We start from the raw sequence: 24,798 nt of genomic DNA, 5'->3' as shown, positions 1-24,798 counted from the left end.
AGGTCCTGCCTATTCAAAGCATCATGCCATCTCCCACAGAGAGGCAGACAAGAGTAGCTCAGAGCAAGACAGTGAAAGCCCAGGTAAAAGAAAACATTGCAACAAAGCTTAAGGAAATATATTAGACCTTAGAATACAATCCCTCTGAACTACCAAGACCACCACCTTTAACATCTGCACCAGAATTTTTCATGACTGCAACCGAAAGCTTCAGTGGTGTAACAGAACCGTATGGCCTTTGCTACTTGTTTACAGAAGAAAATCTTGAGCTGCCACATTTCAATAGTCTCGACTGGCAGAAGAGGATCAAAACTGAACCAGCAAGAAAACAGTGAGGTCTATTGACAACGGCTGCTATTAGCACTGGACACATCGGACCAGATGTGTAGCAAGCTAACCCCTCAGCTGTTCATTTCCGCAACTGAAATGAATTTGCACCTGTGATACAAAATTAACCCGGGAACCAGAAGACTCCCAGTTAAGTACATTTGTTGCTCTGCACACAAAGGGACACTGTCAGGAGGCAACTAGTTTCCAAAGCTGTTAGTTTGGGGAGGGCTGAAGAACTCGTGGCCTTCGCTCCTTGGCACCTGGTGCATCATTTCAAAGAAGCAAGTGCTCACTTAGAACAGAACCGTGTCAAGTGCTTAACCACGGGCCAGCCAGCCTGCAGGGTGGACCGACAGGTCAGGACACTTAACAGAAACTTTTACTAGAAGTATTTTTTACCTTCCTTTGCACAGTACCAAGCATCATAAAGTTGTCAGGAATTCAACTACAGTAAGTAGCAGTTCTCTTTACCTGCTCTGTCATTATGTCAAATGCACAGAAGCAAAGCAGAGAGACATCAGTGAAAATCAGGGAGACCGTGCCAAGGACATGACTAACCCTTTCACAACAAATCTGGAAATCTTCAGCAGCAGTTGTGCAAATATTCAATCCGCTTTGCAGTGACTGCTTGCATTCTGGTTTAAGTCACCCACACGCTACTATACAGCTAACTACAAATATGAAAGCCACACTAGAGGTGAGAAATTGCCAAGAAAGCAAGCATTTAAGCAGCCTTGTGACCAAGTCCCTAAGTATGAAGCTAACTCTACCACTTCGTAGACTGCACTCCAGTTCTCAGCACGTGGAATAGTATGTGCACGTCAAGTTGCAGTCATATTCACAAGATGGTAAGTGTTTTTGGAAAACAGTTTATTTGGGAATTACATAATATTTTAAATTTTCCAAAATACATCTTACTAGATCCCTACAAAAAAAATCTAAATAAGTACAACAATATGAAATTAAGGTTTTTTGCAACAGTCATTAAATATTTACTTCCACTAATATATACATACAAAATGCCACACAATGAGCTTGTTTACCCTTGGAATGTGTGCTGCAATCCAGCAGTTATTCTCCATCTCCTCCAGTTGCACAACATGAAGACCCAATATTAACACTTTGTACATCCTTTATTATAGGCAAAAATCAAAAGTTTGTTGCTGTTGGGGGTTTTTTTTAATAGAAATTAAATGCAACCCTCCGCAATTTCACAGCTGTGGTAGTTTGTCTACTGGGGTATCAAACTTGAAGTCTGCTGGGAAGAGATCTGGAGCTCGAGGGTAGATCAGCCTGTACGATTGTCTAATCGTAACGTCAGCCACACCAGCAATGTCACCAATTTCTAAGACAAAAAGCAGATAAGTGATTAGTTTTTACTTTTGCCATTTGTACTGAAGAAACCAGCAAGCATAACTTATCAAGAAGTGCTATGCACTTAGCTTAATTCCTAACTCTCCCACAAGCCTGGTAAAAACGGGCTTAACCATGCTGACTAATATTTTGCATACCTAAGCCTGTCTTCTCACATGCCATAATTCAACTTATGATATCAATCTTGGAATATTATCAGTTTCAAATTGGCAGAGGGCCAAGAGTGCAAAAGTCATTAGAAACATCTACTGCAAACTCTACATGTGCCCAGCAATATTCTAATAAATCGTCATCAACATCAGGATCTTCATTTGTGTGCTTTAATGAGATATAAGCAAAACCAGCAAAAAACTTAAGCATAGACAAAAGTGATATCTTCAGCTAAACATGAAATATATTTACCTTAAAATGCACAGAGACATAAGTCAAAGGCAGAGAGCACTGTTTAACGAGCAAAGGAAACACTTGTTTGAGATTTATTTATTCAAGATTTATTCAAAATTCAACCAAGTTTGCAATTTAAACCTTAAGCTCCATGAAAGCCTTCAGTGTCATCTGAGGACGCTGAAGGAGTATGGAGTCATGTCTGTATCCATGGCAGGCAGCTGTATTTTGTTTTAACGATCACTCTTAAGAGACATAATCCAAAAGCTCAAGGCAAGTAAGGATGAAGGCACTGTACGGGCTCTAGATCACTCACGTGCCCAGGAAACTGCCAATGTGATGAAAGCTCCAAGGACAGAATAAACAGTGATTAATGCAGAACGAAGCACCACAACCTGACAGATAAAGGCTATTCTTTACCTAAAAGCAGCGCTCCACTAAGAAATTGCTAGATTTTTTAACATTGCTGCCCTGGACTGGACTAGACACATCAAAGGATCTTCTGCAGCCAGCTACCAGCGCTTTGGATCCATTTGTCACACAAAGTTCTAACCACCACCACAGCCTCAGCTCCCTTCCTTCCCCATGCGCTGCCCCCACATAGCCCTGATTCTCCTGAGTCCTGGTGGCTAATTCATGCTGCTCTCAAGCTCAAGAACAGCCCCGGACTCTTTGCTGGCTTCCCAAAGTCTTTCCTACCAGGAGAGAGTAATGCCAAAGGTGATCTACAGCCAAGCCTGCTCTCCCACCACTCCCATCTTTATCACAGGCTTGCAAGAAGTCAAGGAACATGTACAAATTTAGGCAATTCCCTGGCTGCTAGAATGATTGAAGACTCAATGTAATCTAAAGACATAAAGCCCCCAAGTTTGCATTTGGAGTATTTTAGAGCAGCAGAATGTACACATGCAAATATTAGCATAGGTGATGTTAAAATTATGCTCATTTGAATGCACTGGTCTATTGCATTCAAGAATCCAACTCATAGTGCCAGATGAAAGTGAATTCAGTTTACATCAAGCATAGCCAATTACTCAGTTTTTCTGGGGAGATCCTGGTTTGGTCCTTGCTGTACACAACTAGAATGGCAGCTTGTCACTACTTGCACAGACCTCAGCCAAGCTTTATAACAACACTGAATTCTCTTTCAAGGAGCAAGATGTGGGGAAGGAAAAAAAAAAAAAAGTGAAGTTTTACCTTTTTGTGTCCTTTTCTCTGCAGAAGCTTGTGATGCCATGTAAATAGCTGCAGCTGCTACAGAGATAGGGCTTCTCCCAGGAACCAAATCTAATTCCACAGCTTTACGGGCAATGTGTGTTGCTGCCATTTGTACTTGTTTGGGAAGACCCAGATTGGAACAGAATCTTGACATGAAGTCTCCAGTTGTAATCAGATCAACACTGGTTTCAAGAGCTTTCAAAATAAGTTTAAAACACCGGCCTATCTCTTTCTTTGAAATCCTGGACACTGCACATATTTCTAAACAAAGAGTAAAAATTGAACTTTAGGCTGAACAGCATTTGCCCTCCAAAATAATAAAAATTGATTCTCAGTATATTAAGACCCACAAAAAAGGCCAATCTCATGAAGGCCCTCATCACTAAGTAACCTTTGCACATTAGTGAAACTTCCAAATGACTTCAGTCAGTGCACCTTTTTCATTAGGAGCTAATTAATACAGCTTGCTTAGGAAGGGAAATTTAGTACTTAGTGTCAAAAAAGTTATATTCCTGTCAGGGAGAAGTTGCACATAGTTACTGCACATTATTTACTCCAGAACTGTTGGTTCAAATTCAGTTACAACAGTCCCCATCATCCTCCAACCAAAGCACTACCTTTTAAGTTTCACCAACACTCAGAATGCCTTTCAAACACTTTTTTTTTTTTTTTTGTAATGCATTATGACCAAAAATCCCATGCCTGAGCACCTACTCACTTCAGGAATATAACAAACTTCCAGACTCCCTCCTATCCTCCACCCCAAAGGTGAGCTGTAGCTGAGACCAACCAATTCAGCAAAGTCCAGGAATAAGAAAACCAACCTCCTACGGTGACAGTAACTAGACCTTTACTACATAGCAAAATTGAATCTGTATCACTGAAAACTTACCTTTAAATGTTCTTGGAACACCCTCCTGCCTACAGGCTATGTAGAGACAAGCAGAAGCAATAGCATCATTACTCCTTCCCTTCAGGCTCTTTTGCTCATACACTTGCTTGAATAAATTATTTGTTCGATCCTTCAAAGCAAGAAGACTAAATTTAATTAACTCTAGGCCATTTAATTAGCAGCAATATCAAAAATTCATGTGCTCATTATATTATGCTAACTAAGTCAATGCCAGAACAATTTAAGGAAGGGAGACATGAACTTACAACTATATTTCTAGGGAGGTTGATTCTGTCTGCCATGTTCGTAATTTCTTTAAAAGCATTCATCATTGCACGATCAGAGCTGCTCATAGTTCTGCGATTTTGGTACTTTGAATTCCCAAATTCATCAAAACTTGCTGCACCTGTGCCCTGAAAAGAAAAATTTTTATTGTCAATAAAACACAAGCAACTTCCTCCTCATTTCAAGAGCAAACTTCTTCCAGCTTTATACGCCTTAATTCAAGGCACTCAGTTCGAACAGTTGTGCAAATAAACACCACTGAAGTAAATCGTACAATCAAGCATTGTTCCAAACATCAGGTTCTATACTTTGCACAAGTCTCAAATAGTGAATTGATTTCCAAGGACCACAGATTATGCAGGGATTTTTCTTTCCTAATGCAACAACATTTTAAAGAATAAAATTAATAACATGTAGCCAATGTGTGCATCTCAATATCCCTGTCACCAATGCTGAGGTCCAAGATTAGATTTTATGCAACCCATGTGTCATTTGGGCTGCATCTGCACTGTGGCAGACTGGTGAGTCAGAAAAACAAAATTTTAAGGCCAGCTGGAGATCAGTTGTTACAATGATAACTCAAATATGAAAATGAAGGTGGGGCAAAGAGAACATCCAAACCAATGACCTATTCAGAACCAATTTGATACTGTAGCTGCTAGCAGTTCCAAGCCTTAATTGTGGCCAAATGTAAATATCCATATATTCTGCCTTTACAGAAAGGCCACGGACCTCTTAAAAGAAAAGCTTGAGGCCTTTGGAGAAGTAAGAGCCACCAACTCAACCTGGTAACTTCAAGACAAGCTTCCAACATGCATTTTTTTTTTTTTTTGTACCTTACAACTGATAGTGCAAATCATGTACTTCTATTAAATACGCAATCAATTTTGCCCAGCTAAGAGGGTCTAAAATGTTGAAGGTCTTCAATTAGCCATCAGTTTGTAACATGTCTTTAACAAGTAATGCCATGTCAGATTAGTAATAGCTGATGATAACAACACAACCTATTAAGTTTAGAAGAGCAATGTCCATAATTTAAATTGTCTACTTATGTGTTTGCTGTCACAGCATGCGGGGCCATGAGTTCTCTCAAGTGGAAAATGCTTCTTCACAACAATTCCATGCCATTAGTAGAAACCAGGATTCCCCGAATCAGCAAGCTTTTATTTCTTGCTGGCACCTCCAAACAATTCAGCTGCGCAGGGGCATCCAACTTTCATTACAGATCCAACTTTCATTGCAAACAGATTTCTTCATTCAAACAAGCCGATACGGTGGCTGTTGCAGACAAGACTACTACACTGTTCTGCCAAAAACTGTAAGCATAAAGCAGGTCTTGATCAATGACTGACTGCTAACCTGGCTATTCACATCCAGCACTTGCACACAGGAGTTCTCAAGGTGAAGACTGAGCAATGTGTCAGGATGCCCAGGTGGTACAAAGTGGGGCCAGGAGACAGTGAACAAAGGGCAGACCACACCGTGGCACCACCTTATTCCTCTGAGCTGCCCAGATGGAGTCAGAGCTCATTTCTTCTTTGATGATACATGTTCTTTGGAATTGCCCTTCTATTTTAAAACCACCTCTAATTCTATAATCTCTTCTGCTGCACATCTGCATTTCTTTGGCTGACACTAATAACGCTCACTCTTGACCATTCACACTGTTCCCCTTCCCTACACCCAAGGACTCCAGTTACACCCCATTTCTGATGAGCTCAGCGGATACCTCTACTGTTGAGACCCGTATCTGTGGTGCACACACACTTTGATACTGCTGTGGAGACCACGGAACCCACCCTCGCAAGATTCCCTAGACCCTTGAATATGCCCTCTAGGACAGATGCTAGATTCCAAGATCATTCTTGGGGGTTTTTTTCCTACTCCTTCAACGTCCTTTCAGATGAAAGAACCACCAGAAATCATAGAATCTTTAAGGTTGGAAAAGACCTCTAGGATCATCAAGTCCAACCATCAACCCAACACCACCATGTCTACTAGACCATGTCCTGAAGTGCCATGTCTACACGCTTTTTGAACACCTCCAGGGACGGTAACTCCACCACCTCTCTGGGCACCATGATTCTGGCACCAACACAGCAGAGGGCTGCTCCAAAGGCAATCCTACTTCCTTGACTGGATGAACACCTCCAATTATCCAAATGTTCCCAGTAAGGTTTAAAGGTAAACAAAGAACCAGAATCAAAAACAACAAACTTCAGGCCACGAGGAACATTACAAACGTATCTGCAACACTAGACCTTCCTTTCAGAAATTATGCCAGAACAACTTCCCTTGGCCCAAAATATACACAAGTCTCACGTCAAAAGGCTCCTTCCGGGCCATCATTCTATCCCTGTTCCCTGCAATGCGTTACAACATTCATGTGCATCATGGCCACCTAGACTAGTGCTACGCACAAATGCTTACAGGAAGTGCATGTCCTCAAAATCCTGTAGATGCCAGGAGAGTGACCACAAAGGCCTATCAAACCTGACAGCAAGTCCACAGTCCTTGTATATTCAGGCTTCATGCCAGATAGTCCTTAACCAGGACACACTGTTCTGTCCTGGGGCCATCAAGTATTCCCCTTCACCACAAGGATGTTCCCTGGTCCACTATACAGCACCTAAAAGATTTATTGGTTTTTTTGCAATGGTCACCATAACCTCCCATTTTTTTATTTTCTCACTGGTACTTATGGTTACCTTTTCGTTCAAACACTTGCTTATGAATATTAGAATCACAGAATGGTTTGGGTTGGAAGGGACCTCAAAGATCATCTAGTTCCAACCCCCCTGCCATGGGCAGGGACACCCTCCCATGGGCAGGGTTGCCCAAAGCCCCATCCAACCTGGCCTGAAACACTTCCAGGGATGGGGCCTCCACAACCTCTCTGGGCAACCTGTTCCAGTGCCTCACCACCCTCACAGTAAAGAATTTCTTTCTAACATCCAGTCTAAATCTACCCTCTTTTATTGGTAGTTTTTTATATTGAAACTACCAATGCAGCTGCAGGCAAGTACTGTTAGCCAAAGGATTTTACCCTGTCAGTATGAGCTCTCTCCAAGAGCCATACCCAATATACAGCTCACAACTATAAAAGGGTTGGAAAATACTCTTCCATCTCAACCACTTAAATAAACCACAGCAATTCTCCCTGCATTTGCTATTTAAATGCACCATCTACTTTCCTTCTGGAGCTTTCAATTGAGAGACAATGCCTTGTTGGCTTCAGCCTCTGACAACCATCTTAGGAGTCCCTTTCCCTTCATGGAAAAAACAGAAGCCATAGTTTTAACTGAAATCAAATAGACTTTAAGAATTGTGCATTTTACCGTTGTGGCCTTTGTAAGACATCTACTTATAATTTTCCCATCTCAGCAAGAAAGGTACCTGTCAAAGTAAGGCGTTCCACCTGTTTGTGAGCGGAAACCTCACACATACAATCGTGGAAACAGCCCCAAAGATAGCTACAGTGAGAAAACACAGTCCAGTAAACAGTGGTAATCTCTGATAGGGCTCAGTGGAGGTTAGGTTTACAGTGCTGGCAGCCAACAGCTTTGTGCCCCAGTATATCCCCTTTAATAGCAGAAAGTAGAAGTATCATCAACATCACGTACATCATTTAGGTTATCCACAGTGCCAAGGAATGCCCCCAGATCCAGCAGTCTTCTTGCCCAGTACAACCACCTCATTATACTGTCTGAGGGATCCTTCCTTCTTTTTCAATCATCAGCCCTTGACATCTTGCCAGTGCTTATCAATATAGCACTTCTAGATCCAGGCCATGCAGTCTGACAACAGCCAGCTTCCTTTCAGAAGCATCTGATCAAAGCATAGGAATTCTATACCAAGAGATTGCATTAGTTTCTTGTTTGATCAACCTAAATTCTCTTGTAGATGCAGTCACGACAAAAAGGAATAGATTAACTACAAAGGGTGACAAAAGACAACTTTTTCCACAAGATAGGTAGCAAAACTTAAGTTTTCTTTTAGATTCATAGAAAAGACTTCTTTATATCAAGGCAGATCTAGAAGCTGCTTGTTCAGTTATTTTTCTTGAATTTTACATGAGGATTTTAGAAATAACTATAATATTCTGGCAATCAAGTCACAGCTAACACCAGACTTCACCATGTCTCCAATTGATCTGCTTTGTCATCAGATCAACTGCAGCACACGGTATCTACTTTCAGCGAGATACAGTTCTGTGCCAATATCCTAAAGATCTGCCTGAAGAATGCAAACCACTTCCACCGCAGCCAATTATGCTATTCATCCTCCTCTTCACAGACAAATTAATCTTTCTTCCAACACAGGCTGTTGCTGCCTCAGACAGATGGGTCCCTTAAGTACTAAAACCAATTAGGAACTAATCCCTTTGCATCGGCAAAGCAGGCTCTCTTTTGCTGCGAGCAGATACAGACCACATATCCCAGCAGAAAGGAGTCCCAAAGCAGCACCTCCTGGTTTCAAAGGGGAAGGAGTGACAAACCATCCTGCGAGGCAGAACTGCCCCCCTTCCTTTACTATTGCAAGGCAACAGCCAGTCACCAGAACTTTACTGCTGTACCTGGCAAGTAGAGTGGTTCGGACCCCACTTTCACCTACATTCCCAGGAATTTACAATAGATCTCTAATATGATGTACCATGAGAATTATCCATGCCCTTCTCTTTCGGATTTTCCACAACATGGGTTGTGATTTGAGGTTTTTTGGTGGGGGGGGGGGTTGTTTTATGTTTGCCACTTTTTGTGGGGGGCCTAGGGGGCGAGGGTTGTTTTTAAGATTCTATTATCTGCAGCTCTGCCTCAAGCAGAAAGAATTCCTCTGTTCCCTGTCCCATGCGAAAGGCTAAAGCAATCTCTGGCACACAAATCTGGGGTCCACTCCCAAGCCATTCTAAGAATTGTTGTTAACTGAGAAAATACAATCTTACCCTGCTTCATTCTCTGAACTTCCTGAAGGCTGCTCTGTACTCTGTTGGATACTACTATCTTCCTCACGACTACACCAATTTCACCCTTGGGCAACTACTGTGCATATCTGGGTCAATCCTCATCCCAGCCTACTGCTGGCAGGGACTTCAGAGGACTGCTTGAGAAATGTACTATACTTTGGTTTAGTTACATCTGCAAAATTCAGGTCCTTTCTGCACCGATAGGAAATTTCTTCAGTATCTTCTGATATAAGCCATTCTCTTCCTTCCAAACGACTGAGGAAAAACACAGCTCCCGATAGAGTTCACATCAATGAGCTGACATACCAGAGCTCCTGCTCACTGGCAAGACAAACACAGGAACTCTTATACAGAACGCATCCTGGTTTGTCAAAGAGATTCCCAACTTCCTGTAGAAAATAATGTCTCTCTTCTGTGATTCCTCCCCATGAAAATAAAATATCCACAGTAGGACAGACGGCCCCCTCTACATTCTCCAACATGATCCTGGCAGTTCCAGTACTTGGACATTTTTACTCACAATTCTTATAGGTTAAATCATGCCACACTGACATTCTCACATCTTATCTTCACTGAATAGCACTCTTTGCTACAGCAAGTTTCTTCATGCCTATTCTGGGATGTTTTGGTTAAGAGCAAAACTGTTTCATTAGATGAATGCCCATCTCTGAAAATTTTTAGTTTTCACTGAAAAACAAACTTTTCACAGATGTTTCATTATGTCTAATTCTCTCACTGAGTCTGCTATCCCTCATACTCTAAATGAGGACCTGAACCTCCAGAGAAGCCACAGCACAAGTCACTGTTTGCTCAGATACACATTCTGTCTTTAGCTTAAATATCTTTTGTCTTTTCCAAAATGCAGGTTATAGAAGAGCTCAGAAGGTCATCCTACCTACTGAATCAAACTGAGCACCCAGAAACAAACCCTGTATTTACACAGTCCCAAAATGAGACAACAGTGTGAACCTGGAGCAAACAGTCCATCTGTCTATAAAGATGTATTTCTGATCTTTATCATAGCTGACCAAAATTGATGACAGAAATCCAAGCCCCAAAATCTACAATCTTTCTGGACCTATACAGGTGACATTAAAACTCCAGTGACAACTTCTGCACTGCTTCACAGAGCTACTTAGCAATCTCAGCTTTTCTGATGGAGCAGTGCAGAAATTTGTTTGCTTGAACAGATTCTAAAAGCCACCATAAGGCATCCTAAAATCTGGTGGGCAGCAACGCTTGGAGTTGTCCAAAACACAAGCATCTACTTGGAAAATCCTTTGAACAGAAGGTTTATTTTTCACCTATGGTGAAAGATCAGCTGTCCATATCAGTATTCGCTAGTTGACTTCATCTGTTTGAAGAATTCTTGGTTGAGAAGTATGGTGCACTCTTCCCTATATGTATACCTACGTATTTAGGTACATCTACTTCTTCATCCTAGAAACATCACTGCAACAAACACTTCTGAGAAATCCTGGTGTGCATGTACCACAACACACAAAGCAGCAATACATTTTTAACAGTTATTTATCAGCAACTGGACCACCTTTCATGAAACATTCAAGAAATCCACAAAAATCAATTTGGATCTTGCAGTAAAAAAATACAGCACAAAGTACAGGAATGAAAACTTACCTGGGTCACTACTTCATTAAAGGCAGAGCATCTGCACAATTAATTTTGCCTGCTCTCTTATGGGAAACAACAGGATATGGCTGTACCACTAAATTTCAACCCAAATATACATTGAATACTTCCTTCTGGAGCACTCACACCATGAAAGAATTCTACATTTAGTGCTTTAACGTTAACTAGAAGAACTCGTACAATAGGCATGTAGATCTCCAGGTCTCCAATATGAATCTGACACAGATTTCATTACAAAAGATGATAGTTCAGAACCATCTCAAATACACATGCTAAGTCAAAGTATTTCTTTAAAGATTGCAACATCAGCCTTTCTATTTATAGCAGTATACCTAAGAGTGGCAAGTAATTCCACAGCACTGCAAACTTTTCTTTTGTTGAAGAGGTGAGTCCTTTCCTGCTACCCTCAGGGAAGAGCTCAGTTTACACAAATCTCTTTGTAAATACCTCCTCTGAACAAATCTCTTTGTAAATACGTTCTCTGAATAGTTTCCTTATGGACATGCAAATGTGTACTCGACATAAAGACATTCAAACTTAGTAAAATTTAGTATTTTAAGTGTTACCTTGCCAATCATTGTACTCAAGTCGCCATCGCTCAACAAAGGATTCTGGGTATCCCCAACTCGAGATGGATCTTTTGTTGCTTTGTCATTGCTGAAAGTTCTCCACTCTGACCCTACATCTATGACCCGGTCACCTGAGTTCACAGAAAACAACAGTCTGTGTTAATGTAACGTTCTGAAATATTACATGAAACATTAAGTTACACATCTGAGCTCTCCAATATAAGAATGCAGTTTGTTGGCATTCCCGAACAAAACAGTAACTTGCAGGACAAGGTACCAAAATGCTTGGAATTTACAAGTTAAGTTGAAGGCAACAAGAAACAAAAAAATGCAACTACAGCTGCACAGGAAACAGCTGCACAAAAAAATAACTAGTGAAATGCATCCAGAATACAAAGAGTTACAGTTATCCTTAAAGAGTATCATGGGGTCTTCAATACACAAAAGGACCTTGATTTCAAGCTGGAGGTCATGGTTGCATACAGATGTTCTCAGCCCTTAGACAAATGAGTAAGTTACTGTAACATAACAAGTTCTCTCACATTTGCTCTATGTTCAAAGGGCGTATGTGAATTATCTATCATGCATCTCATTAAGCTATAGTAAATCACTTCTGTGTGAGAGCTCCAGGTCCTTGGTGCTCTGAGATATGCCACCTTCTAACCCACCATAACGACATTTTGCAGCTCAATTCTTGTTCTTGAAGGGAGGTCTGAACCTGCCCAACTCCATTTATGATGTCTGACAGTATCAACACACAGTATATATGCACAACTACTTCTTCTTAAACTCAATCTACCCTGTTATTCCTGGAAGAATTTAAATACAGATTCAGAGTAAGCAGAAAAAGCACTAAACCCACATTCTCTGAATGAAACAACTTTCTTTGCAGTCCTCCAGTCATCTCACATTCATCTAAACTTTTCCTACGGCAACTTTTCGGACGGAGAAATAACTCTAACCAACATTCTGATGCAGGCAGAAGCCCTACAGTAATCACAACAATAGAATCTTAAGAAACAAACAAACAAAAAATCCACACAAAAAAAAGAAACCCCACCCCACATCCCCTGCTATTCATTCTATTCACAGGTCTGGTAAAAGCTGCATCTCAAAGGTGTTGCCTCCAGAGCAATACTACAGAATTTTTAATAATACATGTACAGAAGAGCACAAAAAGAACACTTTTCTTAGCAGATTACAGCTCTGTGTAGGATATCAGAAGAAAGTTGAATATAATTGTCACCCTGTTTTGCTAAACCTGAGGAAAAATTCACTACCTTTAGCAGTGTTGAAGTGTGTTACGAAAGAAATGTCTGCAAAAAATAAGTAACATTGACTGCAAGAAAATTTTCCAGTATGGAAGTCTCAGCATGAAACCACAGAGGTTGATTTAACATGGTAAAAACATCAAAAGCACTCTGCAAGCAACAGTAATACAAGATATGAAGCTGGAGAAAATACAGGAGCAATGGACAGAGTGGTGCAACTGCACAGTTACTGGGGGGTAGAAATCTAGTCTGAAGTAGGATCTTTATTCTTAACATAAAATTATGCAAGGAATATGCCTGAAATTGAAAGCTGCGAATGAGCCATAAGAAATCACCACAACCAAAAAGAATAAATTTAGGTTAGAGGTGTTCTCATCGATATTTGCCAGACATGCTCACAACTATGCTCCACCTTTATTTACTGCTCTAATGAAAACCAAGAGGGGGAGGGGAAAAAAATTAATCATCAAAACCTAGAAGGTTAAGAATATAGCAGAGCAAAAGAAAGCACAGATCCATTCTTTCTGCTACAAAGGTCTCTCCCTCCTTGCAAGCTTAAATTAGCAGACAGCGTGCTCCTCTAGCTCCTGGACTCTGTAAATATTTGATTCAGCAATGCTCCTTCTATGGCTTAGTTGTAACTTTACTTTAAGACAACCCCCCAATACTGTTTACAGCATCTAAAAAAAGCAAAATGTACTTAAAATTCTGGCATGGTATAAATAGAACACTGAGTACAGGGCAATGATGTAATATTTTTTCCACACAAGTGGGAATGACCTAAATGACTCACTCAGGGATCTGCCTCTTGTGAGTTATGAACCACTCCTGCTCTAACAAAAAACGTGTTATATCATTGCCTGCTTTGGCAAACATATTACAAACAGAGGATTCAGACTACTATTTCAGAGTGAGAAAAGATTAAGTAGAACAAATCACTGAATATACAGCATTTGTGTAATTAAGATGCAGTATGCAAATATCTTTACTTTGCCAAGAGATCTGCTATTGCAGAAAACAACTTTCTGTATACAGAGGTCCTAGGAAGTGCATTCCACTTTTCAAAAGGCTTCTATAAAAGTGTGACACAAGCTAGAAATATTAACAAAAACAGAACAAATAGTCCAAAAGGTTTCCATAGACGGAAAATATACTCAGCTTCAAGCAGTCAATTATCCCATTCAACACACACACACAAGAAGTGTGGCATTTAACTCTTGAAAACATAAAACACATTTTAGAACTGTGACATTAGTACAGATGCAATTAAGTCCCACTTTAAGTGATTGAAACAAAACCTTAAAATACTGAAGTCAGTCTTAGAAAAGCAGTGTAAAGAATCAGCCTTGAAGATGGGTCCTGAGTTAACATTTGAAGTCCTAAACTGAATTTGCCGGATCATACACTACTGATTGGCTTTCCTGAAGCACCTGGAAAATGGGTCTGATGGTCAAACATCAGAGTAAAAAAAGCTCCCAATAAGTACTTTATAAAATCATCTCTGCTTTCTCACATCATTATTATATTGGTTTTGGCAATGGTGTCGAGCTGCGATAAGCGTGGGAGTGGCTGCATATTTCCTTCACTACTTCCTTTTGATGCAGTCCGTTTGAACAAAAATAAGCTTCACTGGATACGGTTACATTAGACACTCCTTTATTTAATTTTCATCAGATGAGTTCATCTCCTCAGCTTCCTCCTCTGAAGTACTTACAAAAAACACCATTTACATGACCAAATCTTTGTGGAACCCATCTCCAGACTGCTATCCTGAAGCATCTTTCTGAACATATGAGTTTTTCTCCACTGTCCCATTTAATTTTGTAAATCATTCTTCCAGTATTCAGTTACTCTTTAAAATATAGTCTATAGACTGACACACAGGCTCTAGTGGAAATACACACTGCAAACTTCACTGACTCAGGTTACCCACCGTCTGAAAAGCTCATTTAGTAAAATGTAGAACTGTGATTCAGAACGGAAAACCTCAGACCAAGGTTACTTTTCTTCACAACTGCCAGATGCAAAGAGCACACACTACAGAAATGCAAAGGTAAACTCAGGTCGGTATCAAAAATTAAAATATCATTTTGAACAGTTTTTAAAAATACGCTTAAAATGTCTACACATCACCAATTATGTATGTTTAATTCTTCCTCCAAAAAAATAGAAAATTATTTCTCAAAGGAAAATATTTTCATTCAACAAGCCCTGCATTTGCAATTATGTATTTATAGAGAAATAATACCAGCTATTTTAATATTGCACTCCCCTTGCAATAACTTATTATACACAGGTATTTTATTCTCCTTTTGCATTCTGTATTATCTGTTATATGAAGACAATATAGCTGCAAATTGAAAATGTTTAATCAAAACAAGAAATAGGATGAAATTCAAGCCTCAAGTAACATTATCTTCCACTTCAGTCTTGAAACAGTTTGGAGACGGTATGTACTTAAGTCTTTTTCACAGGAGCTCTAACGTTAGCTGTATATTGCATCAACTTCTATGTATTATTAACTAATCTTTTGATCTTAACGTAAATACAGTATTAAAAGTTTATTTGCACTTTAAAGTACCAAAATATCTATTGTTTCTACAGAATGTTTCATTCTTATAGTTAAGGCATCTGCTGCCATCTAGTGAGCAAATTTATTTTTAATTAAAAGCATTTTGCAATGCCAAATTTAAAAAAACGGAAAAAACTGCAATTAATTTCAGTCAACTCCTTATTAACTAGAGTCATGAGGTGCTGAGACAAACTACAATGAAAAACTTAGGTAGCAGGCCACAAGCTGAGGAGAATTGTGAAGACACGTAACTGTACCAAGCCAGGCTGAACTAAGCCTCCTCCTTTCCAGGCTAACAGTCCCAGCTCTCAGCCTCTCCTCTTATGGAAGCTGCTGTAGTTCCTAAATCACTTTTGCAACCTGCTGCTGGACTTGCTCCAGCAAGTCTCTACCTTTCTGGCACTGAAGAGCCCAGAGTTAGACACAGTACTCCAGATATTTACTCCTCCACATTCTACTTATTAGCTTATGCATTGCCCCACACAGTAGTACTCAACTTTATCGTTTCCAAAATATAAACTTTTTTTTTTCTCCAGTTTTCAGCTTTAGAACTTCTATTTAAGACTAGATGTATTAAATGTAACCAAAGAATACACTCTTAGGAAAAAAAAAACCACCCACGTAATTTTACAGTCACAGCTTTTTCTACAAACTTTCTAGCCTTTTGTAAGATAGTAATACTCTTTGCAAAAAGTTATCTTGTTTTCAATAAATTGTCAACACCACAAACACATCACCACTAACAGCAACACCAGCCTATTCACAAGACTCTGCTTAAATAACAAACAGAACCAGAGCAGGCTTTGAGATGGTGTTAAACAAAAATCCAAACAAACAAAACACCACCAAATCCACAGAAGACTTCAACTAGTTTCCAGACATCAACAGCATCATACCAGTACCAATGGGCAACTGTGGATCAAAACAGACACTACAGCACTGCAGGCAAATGACTGTTACAAGAACAAAGGCTTAGCAGCTCCTGCATATCAAAATGATGACAAAGCCAAAAGGACTTCCAGGCTTCCTAAGCCATCAACTTGTAATAATTTTGGAGGAAACAAATGAGAGTAGAAATGTTAAACAGTCTGGTGAACAAGTCTGGTCAGTTGAAGTCACACCTCTTCAGGACTTGTGGCCTTTAAGAGACAAACAACTCATGTATTTGCAAAGGATGCTCCGAACTACAGACTCTCAATGAAAAAGCCTGTACCTGATCTACATTACATCACAAAAATAAGAGGCTTTAGACTCTTCTTCCATCAGAGGAGTTCAGATAATTTCTAGCCTTTATTTGCCTTAAATCCCTGAATAGGATGATTCAAAATGTTCCTGTTATTCCACTAAATAAATCTAGTACTTCAATTAACAGAAGCATTCTTCATAGTGGCTCTCAAACACCTTTGGTTCCCAGCCTAGAACCCACTAACAAGAACATCTCCTCCATCCTCCAGAAAATTTCAAGTTAAGAGTGGTGCTTATTACAAAGCCTGACAAAAGATGCCAACTTTTGACATCCAAAATCTACATTTCCACTGTTACAAGCATTATTGCTGAAACAGCTAGAACTGTCACCCTTGTCTTTAAAACTGAAAGAGGTTAGACTTAAAACACAGACTATTTGAAATGCTGACTGAAAAAGGCTGGCAAATTACTTTCTTCATATTGCAAATTCCCTGTGTAAATCAAGCATCCATGAATGCTCATGCAAAACTCAACTATTTAGAATTTCTTTTAAGTATCAGCATCCTTTATAATTAGTTCTCCTGTGGACCCAAAGAGTTTTATTTACAAGGATTAATTTTTGTCAGACACTTTTTAGTGCTCTGGACACCAAGTGTGGAAGCAGTAACCAGATGTAAGGTGCTAATACACATCCGTATCTAAAGATTTTTGCCTATTTATTTAATAATTTGAGATTTCACATTTTAGTTTTAAATGTTGGTAATACAGAAAGAAGTAATCATGAACATACACCCAAATATGAAAAGATTTTTCACCATTTGGAGGTATAAAAAGGTAGTAGAAGTAACTGCACAACTGCCCTCTACTGGATCCAAATCAGAAGTACTTAAGCACCTTCTCCACTTGCATGATACTACCAACAGCTGAAAAAAAAAAGGTTTCTTCGGTTTTCAGAAAATAAGCATCTATGTACAGACACAATCAATCCTACCCCTAATGACAGACACCCTGAGTAAGAGACTCGCCAGCAGAGAGGCAATCATGAAACCCCTTCCTACTCATTTGTTATATTGTAGAGAAAAAAGAAAAAAATAATCTGTGGTACAGTTAAATCTTATCTATTCTTCATAGACCATACCTGAATTTAAGATGCACCATTTAGATCTCAAACTTTTCAGAAGCATTAGCCAACCAAATATTCTGACAGAATTTTATAACAGCCTTACTGCTGACCACAAGCTATTGAACATTTTTCCCCAAAATTATTTAACTGAAGACTCAGGTATACACAGAACATGGAATAAACATCTGAATACAGTTCATAATCTGATTCAATACTTTAACAAGTTGATACGTACCCAAGGATTCTCATCAGCTGAAGACAGACTTCTGCTTTTTTATTTAAGAAGGCTACCCAAAAAGACTCTATAGAAGAGCATCGTCCTTCTCTAAGCCATACCTGCCTACTGAAGCAGAGCTAACCAGTGAGAGAAAATCACTTACTAAATGCTGAAAATAAACTCCCCACTGCTCCAACTCCTGCACACTAAGACAACATTTAATGAAACTACATGGAAGTTTAAGGAAAGTCTTGGATGAGAAAGGTATTCCTACCCAGCTGAGATGCTACACAGCTGTACATGCCACTAGACTCAATCCCCTCTGAGATTCAGCTCACCACCTCGCTACATCAAGAAAATTCAGTGCTCTGTATTCCACTTTGATTCTACTTTCTTTAGCCCCTTCTGGCATATCAGCTGACTTCCAGCTTTTTTTACTGCCTAAAAGGCAGTAAGCAAAATATTTACCTGTCAAGAAAGAGGATCTACTAGCCTTGTGTTCTTGAACAAAATGCTCCTCCTCCACCAAGTCTGTCTGAAGAATGAGATATGGTCAATGTTTTAAATGAACATAGAACTACTTCTCCAAACCCTAAGAACTCCGAGAATTCCAAGCCAGCACATGAACACTTACAGTACCACATCTCCTAGTATGATTTGAGAAAAGACTTATGACAGCACATGAACTTGGACTTGTATAGTTTCAGATGCATGTCAATCCAGATTAATATCAAAATTCCATGGATAATTGCAGTTTAGGTCTCCAACTGCCTTTCATGCAAAAGGCAATTAACAGGAGGAAAAGTTAACAAGCTGGAAACAATTACCATGAAAAGATGGAACACAAGCTAAGCCAGTAAAGGTAACAGTGAAAAGGCAGATGAGAGTTTTCAGTAGACTGAAGCTATATTTTGAAGCAATAATAAAACAGCCATCAGCTCCAGTCATCCTGACATTACAAGATTTAATTGTTCTAATACTGCACAGCAAAACACCACAGTTTATTTAGAAAAAGTGAAAAAAGTTGTGCAAAGAAAAGTCAGTATACCGGATTGAACTTGAATTTTCAATCTTAGTGAGACGCTACCACCACCACCTATGAGTACAAAATTTAACTTTGATTAAAAATCTCTCTCAAAAATCCCTTTCAAAAACAGTACTTCCAATATACAGCTCTGCCTAAGACATGGAATTCAACTGTTAGATATCAACTCCTCCTTCTCCTAGCCTCCTGCTCTGCCAAACTTTTCCATTGCTGTACCCTTTCAGCTACAGACTTGATAAATGCATCCTCAGTCATAATACTAGTAATACTGATTTCATCTCATTCCCAGAAGATTGATTACAAAACCTGAAAACTATCTATGCACCAGCTATTTCATCCTATGACACTGTTTTACATTTAATAAGCTCACACTTTTTCCACAAATGTGAAACTTCAGTACTTTGCCACAGCAAGCAAGAAAAAACATCAAGTGGAAATACACTTAGTTTAGTCAAAGACTCTTTGCTCTAATTTCAGCCAAATTGTACTACCAAAAAAAAAAAGTGAAGTCACATCACTATGTACTTTGCAACAGTAAAATAAACACACAAATTCAGCATTTACTATTCTGCCCCACATATACCAGCACTGCTCTACAGACACCAAAATCACAATATTTTTAAATAAACCTGTAACACTTCTTTAGCTACAGAGTATATTGAGTCTTTGGGGGTTTTAGACTGTTCTAATTGATCCCCTTCAGTGATAAAGATCTCACTAACTTCCAGCCCACCTCAAAACACATTCTCAGTGGGCCTTGTTCACATCAGCTATATATCAAGCTTTGAAACACAAATCCATGATTTTTCTATGTAAGAACAGGAAATGAAATCACTGCACTCTTAAGGGGAACATGTATCATGAAATCTGCAACAAATACATGAAAGTTTTCTCATTTGGAAACAAAATTACATCTTCACTCCTTTAAAACACCCCTCCTTCACACACATGTCCAGAAAGCAGGCATCAAGAATTGGATCCGTTTCTCTCCTCCTCTAAATTTCTTACCAGACCAGAAGAGAAAATGCTGAATGTTCACACTTCTGTTTGGTCATGCACTCTTCAATTATTTATCTTTGTCTGATTTAACTGGTTTTCCAAACTAGCTGCTAAATACCCCAGCTAATAAATTGGACATATGCAGGTAAACTAAATTGCTGAAGAAAGCCAAGACAGAATGAGAATAATCAGTACAAGGGAAGTAAATGTTAAAGCCTTTCAGTGATAAATCCATAGAAAGGCCTACTTAAAAAACACTGCATGCTTAAAGAAAAAACACTTTTTACCCTACCAGTAATGTTGGCTGTAAAGAGGACTAAGATCATTTTAAACACATTTTAAAAATTCAACTCAGTAGAAGTTTGTATTAATATTCTAATGATTCTGCTCATCAAAAATGCTGACAACTTGAACTAAAGAAATCTCCAATGCTATTGATTCAGAAGAGACCAGAGAGTAAATCTCTAAAGCAATAATACGTTCTGACCAGGTATGAGAAGGTACATGAACTGAGATTTCTGATAAACTCCCAAGTTCCTAAAAATGAAACATATCAAAACCCTTCCCTCTTCTTCTAAAGCCAGAATTATCTTAAACGTTATGAACTGATCAAGATGGGCTTTTCTAAACTTTGGTTCAACTTCTATGGCAGCCATGCAAAGAGCTGAACATGGACCAAACTATTTTTAAGCAATAATTTAGAAGCCTATTACCACATTTCAATAAGAAATATTACTGTGGACATTTGAATTTTTAACCAGCAAATTTATTACGATACATTTATCTTTATGATAATTTATGCAATTTAAACCATCCCTTCTTTTAACAAAGCAAGTAACAACCCTCCCCCTAGCCTTTTAAATGGTTTCATAATTTTAAAGGAAACTGGTACTCAAGTTTACATTTACTTTAACAAGCTATGTAGAAGTTTGCTTTTTGCATAAATAAAAGATACATATTTTAGTCACCTGGCTAAATTAGTACTACTTTTGCTGTAACTTATTAAACCTTTAGCTTTATGCTAACAGCTGTACAAAAATTTTTAATTCAGTGCAAGACAAGAGTGAAAACAAAAGCACCACAATCTAGGAGAGAGGGATATAAAACCATCTGAAATATTTATCCCCCCCTATTACTGAATGAATCACCTGAACGTGCACCCTCAAAACAGAGGATTTTCTTTGGGTTATGGCACATCTAAAAAAATGTAATAGAAATAAATGAGGTTTAAACACTAGCATGAAAAGTTTCCCATGCAAAAGGAATAAAGACAATAGGATGCACAGTAAGATGCTCATCCTAGAAGAGATACATAAAAATGCATATGCAGCATGTTCTATGACAACATGATTCTCCCCCGCCCCCCCCCCCATTCAAATGAAAACAATGCCTAAAAGGCCTTTCATTTTGAATATTCCATTATATTTAGAAATGCAGTTTAGCCTGTGGAAGTTGCTGCCACATGAACTGAGTAAAAGAGCTCAGCAAAATTCCAGAGGAAAAAATGGATATTTACTTTGGACAGTATTAAAAGCCTTAGGAGAAGTAATTAACAAAAACAGGTGCTGGCAAGGATATAAAGAAAAATCCTTCAGGGCAGAAGATAACTTCTAACTAATGGGAAACTGAGACTTTTTTTTTTTGTAAGCTCTTTGACAAAGACCTTTTATTACATTTCTTAGTTTCCTGACTGAAACAACAGTCATGATTAAAGACAGAATACTGGACTAGACAGCACAATATTCTAATTCAAAATCACAACATATTTTAAATTTTCAATCTTTAAAGAGAATTTGATTCTTTTAATAATGCAAAAAGTTACCAGAAGACAGACTATTCAAAACAGTAAGCTTTTAGCCAACAGAATATCATAAAATAAACTATTTAGGCATCAAGAAAAAGCCTTTTAATACTTGAATTATCATATACTAGTTTTGTGGGAAAACAAATCTACAAGCACAATTTAAGTTATATGGTAATTCATAAAAATACGAATAGCTACTTACCTACTACTAGCCCACACTCAGAACAAATCATATCACCAGCTCTGTAATCCTCTACTAAAATGGAGTCTGGATGATTTGGGCAAGTCACTCTAGGAAGTACATCCAAACTAAGAAAAAAAATTAGAAGTATTAATTACTTTTAATCAAGCAGGCTGCATATCCAAAAGTATAAAAGTTCCTTGCTGAAAGGAATTCTTTAATAATATAGAATTTACAGTGATTTAAATGATAGAATATTAACCTAAACACCTGAACTTCACCTTTTATTTAAATGCTATAATACTACATTTGACAATCAAGACTTCAGGTCACCTTAAATTTCAGATTTTTGGTGATATACGTCATACTAAACCCACTTTAAATTAAAACATCAAAAATCTAAATATCAGACTTGATTAAGTGTAGTCTAACTCGCAGTCTATCACTAAATGAAGTTAGTGTTGATTGCTTCATTGCAAATAAGTGTTCTCACTCATTCTAATCAGATCAATATTGTTTACCAGGTCCTTAATTCAGGAAGTAGTGCACACAAAATATATGTCTTTAGAAAACAGCTGATTCTACCACTGTTTTATTATTTTCAAATATTTGAAGAACAAGTCCAATTTTAAATTAAACAACTCATTAATTGTGAGATCTTAACAAAAAAGAATCAGCTCCTGAAAGGGATTACGTGACAACTGCTTCTGATAACAGGGATCTGTGCCCTTCATACTCACACATCTTCCAGAGTTACAGCAAATATAAAAAACTTCCTATAAAGCATTAGCAATATTTAACACAACTTTTAGTTACTAACTAGAGTAATAACCAATTGCTTCTAACCAAACATTTTTAAAGTATCTCATTCAAGCTACTAGTGACTGACTGTTCAGTAAGCCAACTACACTGAAGGAAAACGCATGACACGTGTAAAGGTCCATCTGAGCAAATAGCTCCTGAATTGCAACAAGACTACTAGGAAGCACTCCCTAAACGCTAGGACAGGTTTAGCAGGAGTAACAGAGTCACTGCACAGTCCACTCCGTGGGGCCTGCCTTCATTCCTGACTTGAAAGAAAACCTCGATACAGCTCCAGGGAAAAAGACCAATTCAGAGCCCGAGACCCATTTGGCCACTGACTAGTGCCGGTACAGATTTAGGGTGGGAGCCTAAAAGCTGTTTTCGGGACCCGATAACCTGGAGCCCAGCCAGGGAGCAGCCACCTCGCCTCAGAGGCGGCGCTGAGCGTGAGCGACGGCCGGCCGGACGCTGCTCGGCGCCGGGGGCTCCGGGCGCAGACGATACCCACCCGCGGGACACGCAGGAATGCGCTCGATCCCCGTAAGCAACGCAACACCCGGGTCTGAGAGCAACCCTCCCTCCGATAGAGCTCAGCGGCACGAAGATAAGGCACTACCGAGAGCTTGGCCCTACAGGAAAAAGAGCTCGATCATAAGCGCCGATAATACCGGGCTCTCACTAACAAGCGCTCCAGAATCAAGTCACAAATCGCCACGAAACCCACTAAAACGCTCACTTCCTCTCGGAGCGCTACTGATTAATAACAAAATGAAGAAGCAGGGCGGAAAGCTCAGCCTGCCCGGCACTCCTGACCTCCGGCCGCGGACTGCCCCTCTGAGGCCGCTCGGCCCACACGAAGAAGCCCAGGGAGGCCCGGCCCCCCGCGGCCCTCTCTGGCCTCCGGCCACCCCGGGAGTCGCACACGGGGCGGCCCCAAGACACGGGAAACCGGAGAGGGGCCGACCGCACGGCAAACCGGGAGCCGCGCAGAGACGGGGACACCGAGGCCAGGCAAAGACGGCGATGGCCACCAGCTCCTCCCCGGGTGGCAGTAGGGGCGACGCGGCCATTTTCTCTCCTGTGCAGCGGACACAGAGAGATGGCGGAGCCCCTCCCGCTTCCTCCCTCGTAGCTCTCCTCCGCACGGGCCCCTCCGAACGCCTAGGCCGGCCGGCCGGCCTCCCGTACCGGCTCGTGGACGCCATCTTGCCCCCCTCCTGCCGCAGCGCCTGTGTAAAGTCAGGCGGCTAGCCAACGCTCCCCTTTATATACCGACAGCGGTGGGCGGGGCCAGCCGAGGGCTCGCTACGGGTCGCGCGAAGGGACAAACAGCGGGGAGGCGGCAGGCTGGTGCGGGCAGACTCCGCCCTTCCTTACCTTCGTCCCGGGCCTGGCGGTAAGGCGGGGCGCTTGGGGCGGCACAGCCCGGCGGGGCCGGAGCGGGAAGGGGAAGGCAGGTGCGAGCAGGGAGACAGCCTGGGCCCCTGCTACCCGGAGTGTCGTTCTAATAAATCCAGCGATGCTGGGTACCTCGGGGTTGCGGGCTCAGAAAGCCCTTGTCACCTAAAACGCCTGCACTGGGCAAGGCTGAGCCAGAACCTTCCCCTTCGGCACGGCACAACCCAAGGCCCAGGCAGGAGCACGACGAGCACGACCATGTGCTGCCGACAGCCCTTCCTGCAGCAAGTCCCCCCTGCCAGCCCGCGCCTCGCCATGCTGCCACTGCTGCGCCAAAGCGGAGCAGCCCTGGGACGTGCCTCCGGTTCAGTTGTTTCTGTGCAAACTCCAGCAGTTTGGTGAAATACCACAGAAAACGAGTTTAAGCAAAACCGTGGAGTTTGCATGGAAGTGTCTGGGGCACAACATGTTCTTTGCTCTGGAACTGAGACCAAGCAGAGACCAATTCCCAGAAAGGGGAAGAAGAGACAAGAA

At 40.3% G+C, this 24,798-nt stretch overlaps 1 protein-coding gene across 2 annotated transcripts; it reads right to left on the bottom strand.

The window, feature by feature from the left end:
* Nucleotides 1-1,183: 1,183 nt before the first annotated feature.
* Nucleotides 1,184-24,153, bottom strand: GTF2B (general transcription factor IIB). Of its 2 annotated transcripts, none has more exons than XM_054833854.1 (7): nt 24,055-24,153; nt 22,084-22,190; nt 11,663-11,796; nt 4,465-4,611; nt 4,199-4,328; nt 3,286-3,567; nt 1,184-1,675 (listed from the first exon to the last, which is right to left on the bottom strand). In XM_054833854.1, exons 1-7 carry the CDS (start codon nt 24,069-24,071, stop codon nt 1,542-1,544), a joined length of 951 nt encoding a protein of 316 aa, XP_054689829.1. In that variant the 5' UTR covers nt 24,072-24,153; the 3' UTR covers nt 1,184-1,541. The 2 variants fall into 2 exon arrangements, with proteins under 2 accessions (XP_054689829.1, XP_054689827.1); XM_054833852.1 differs by lacking the exon at nt 24,055-24,153 and adding an exon at nt 23,680-23,951.
* Between the last annotated feature and the right edge of the window lie 645 nt (nt 24,154-24,798).

Source organism: Grus americana, chromosome 8, assembly GCF_028858705.1.
Source record: "Grus americana isolate bGruAme1 chromosome 8, bGruAme1.mat, whole genome shotgun sequence".
Taxonomy (NCBI): Eukaryota; Metazoa; Chordata; class Aves; order Gruiformes; family Gruidae; genus Grus; species Grus americana.
This window is presented reverse-complemented; position numbering and strand designations above follow the sequence as displayed.

Coding starts and splice junctions, on each gene's coding strand:
- GTF2B (XM_054833852.1), bottom strand. CDS start 23,936: ATGGCCGCGTCGCCCCTACTGCCACCCGGGGAGGAGCTGGTGGCCATC. Junction 4,329..4,464: donor ACCTCCCTAGAAATATAGTT/GTAAGTTCATGT, acceptor CTTGCTTTGAAG/GATCGAACAAATAATTTATT. Junction 1,676..3,285: donor AGAGAAAAGGACACAAAAAG/GTAAAACTTCAC, acceptor TTTTTGTCTTAG/AAATTGGTGACATTGCTGGT.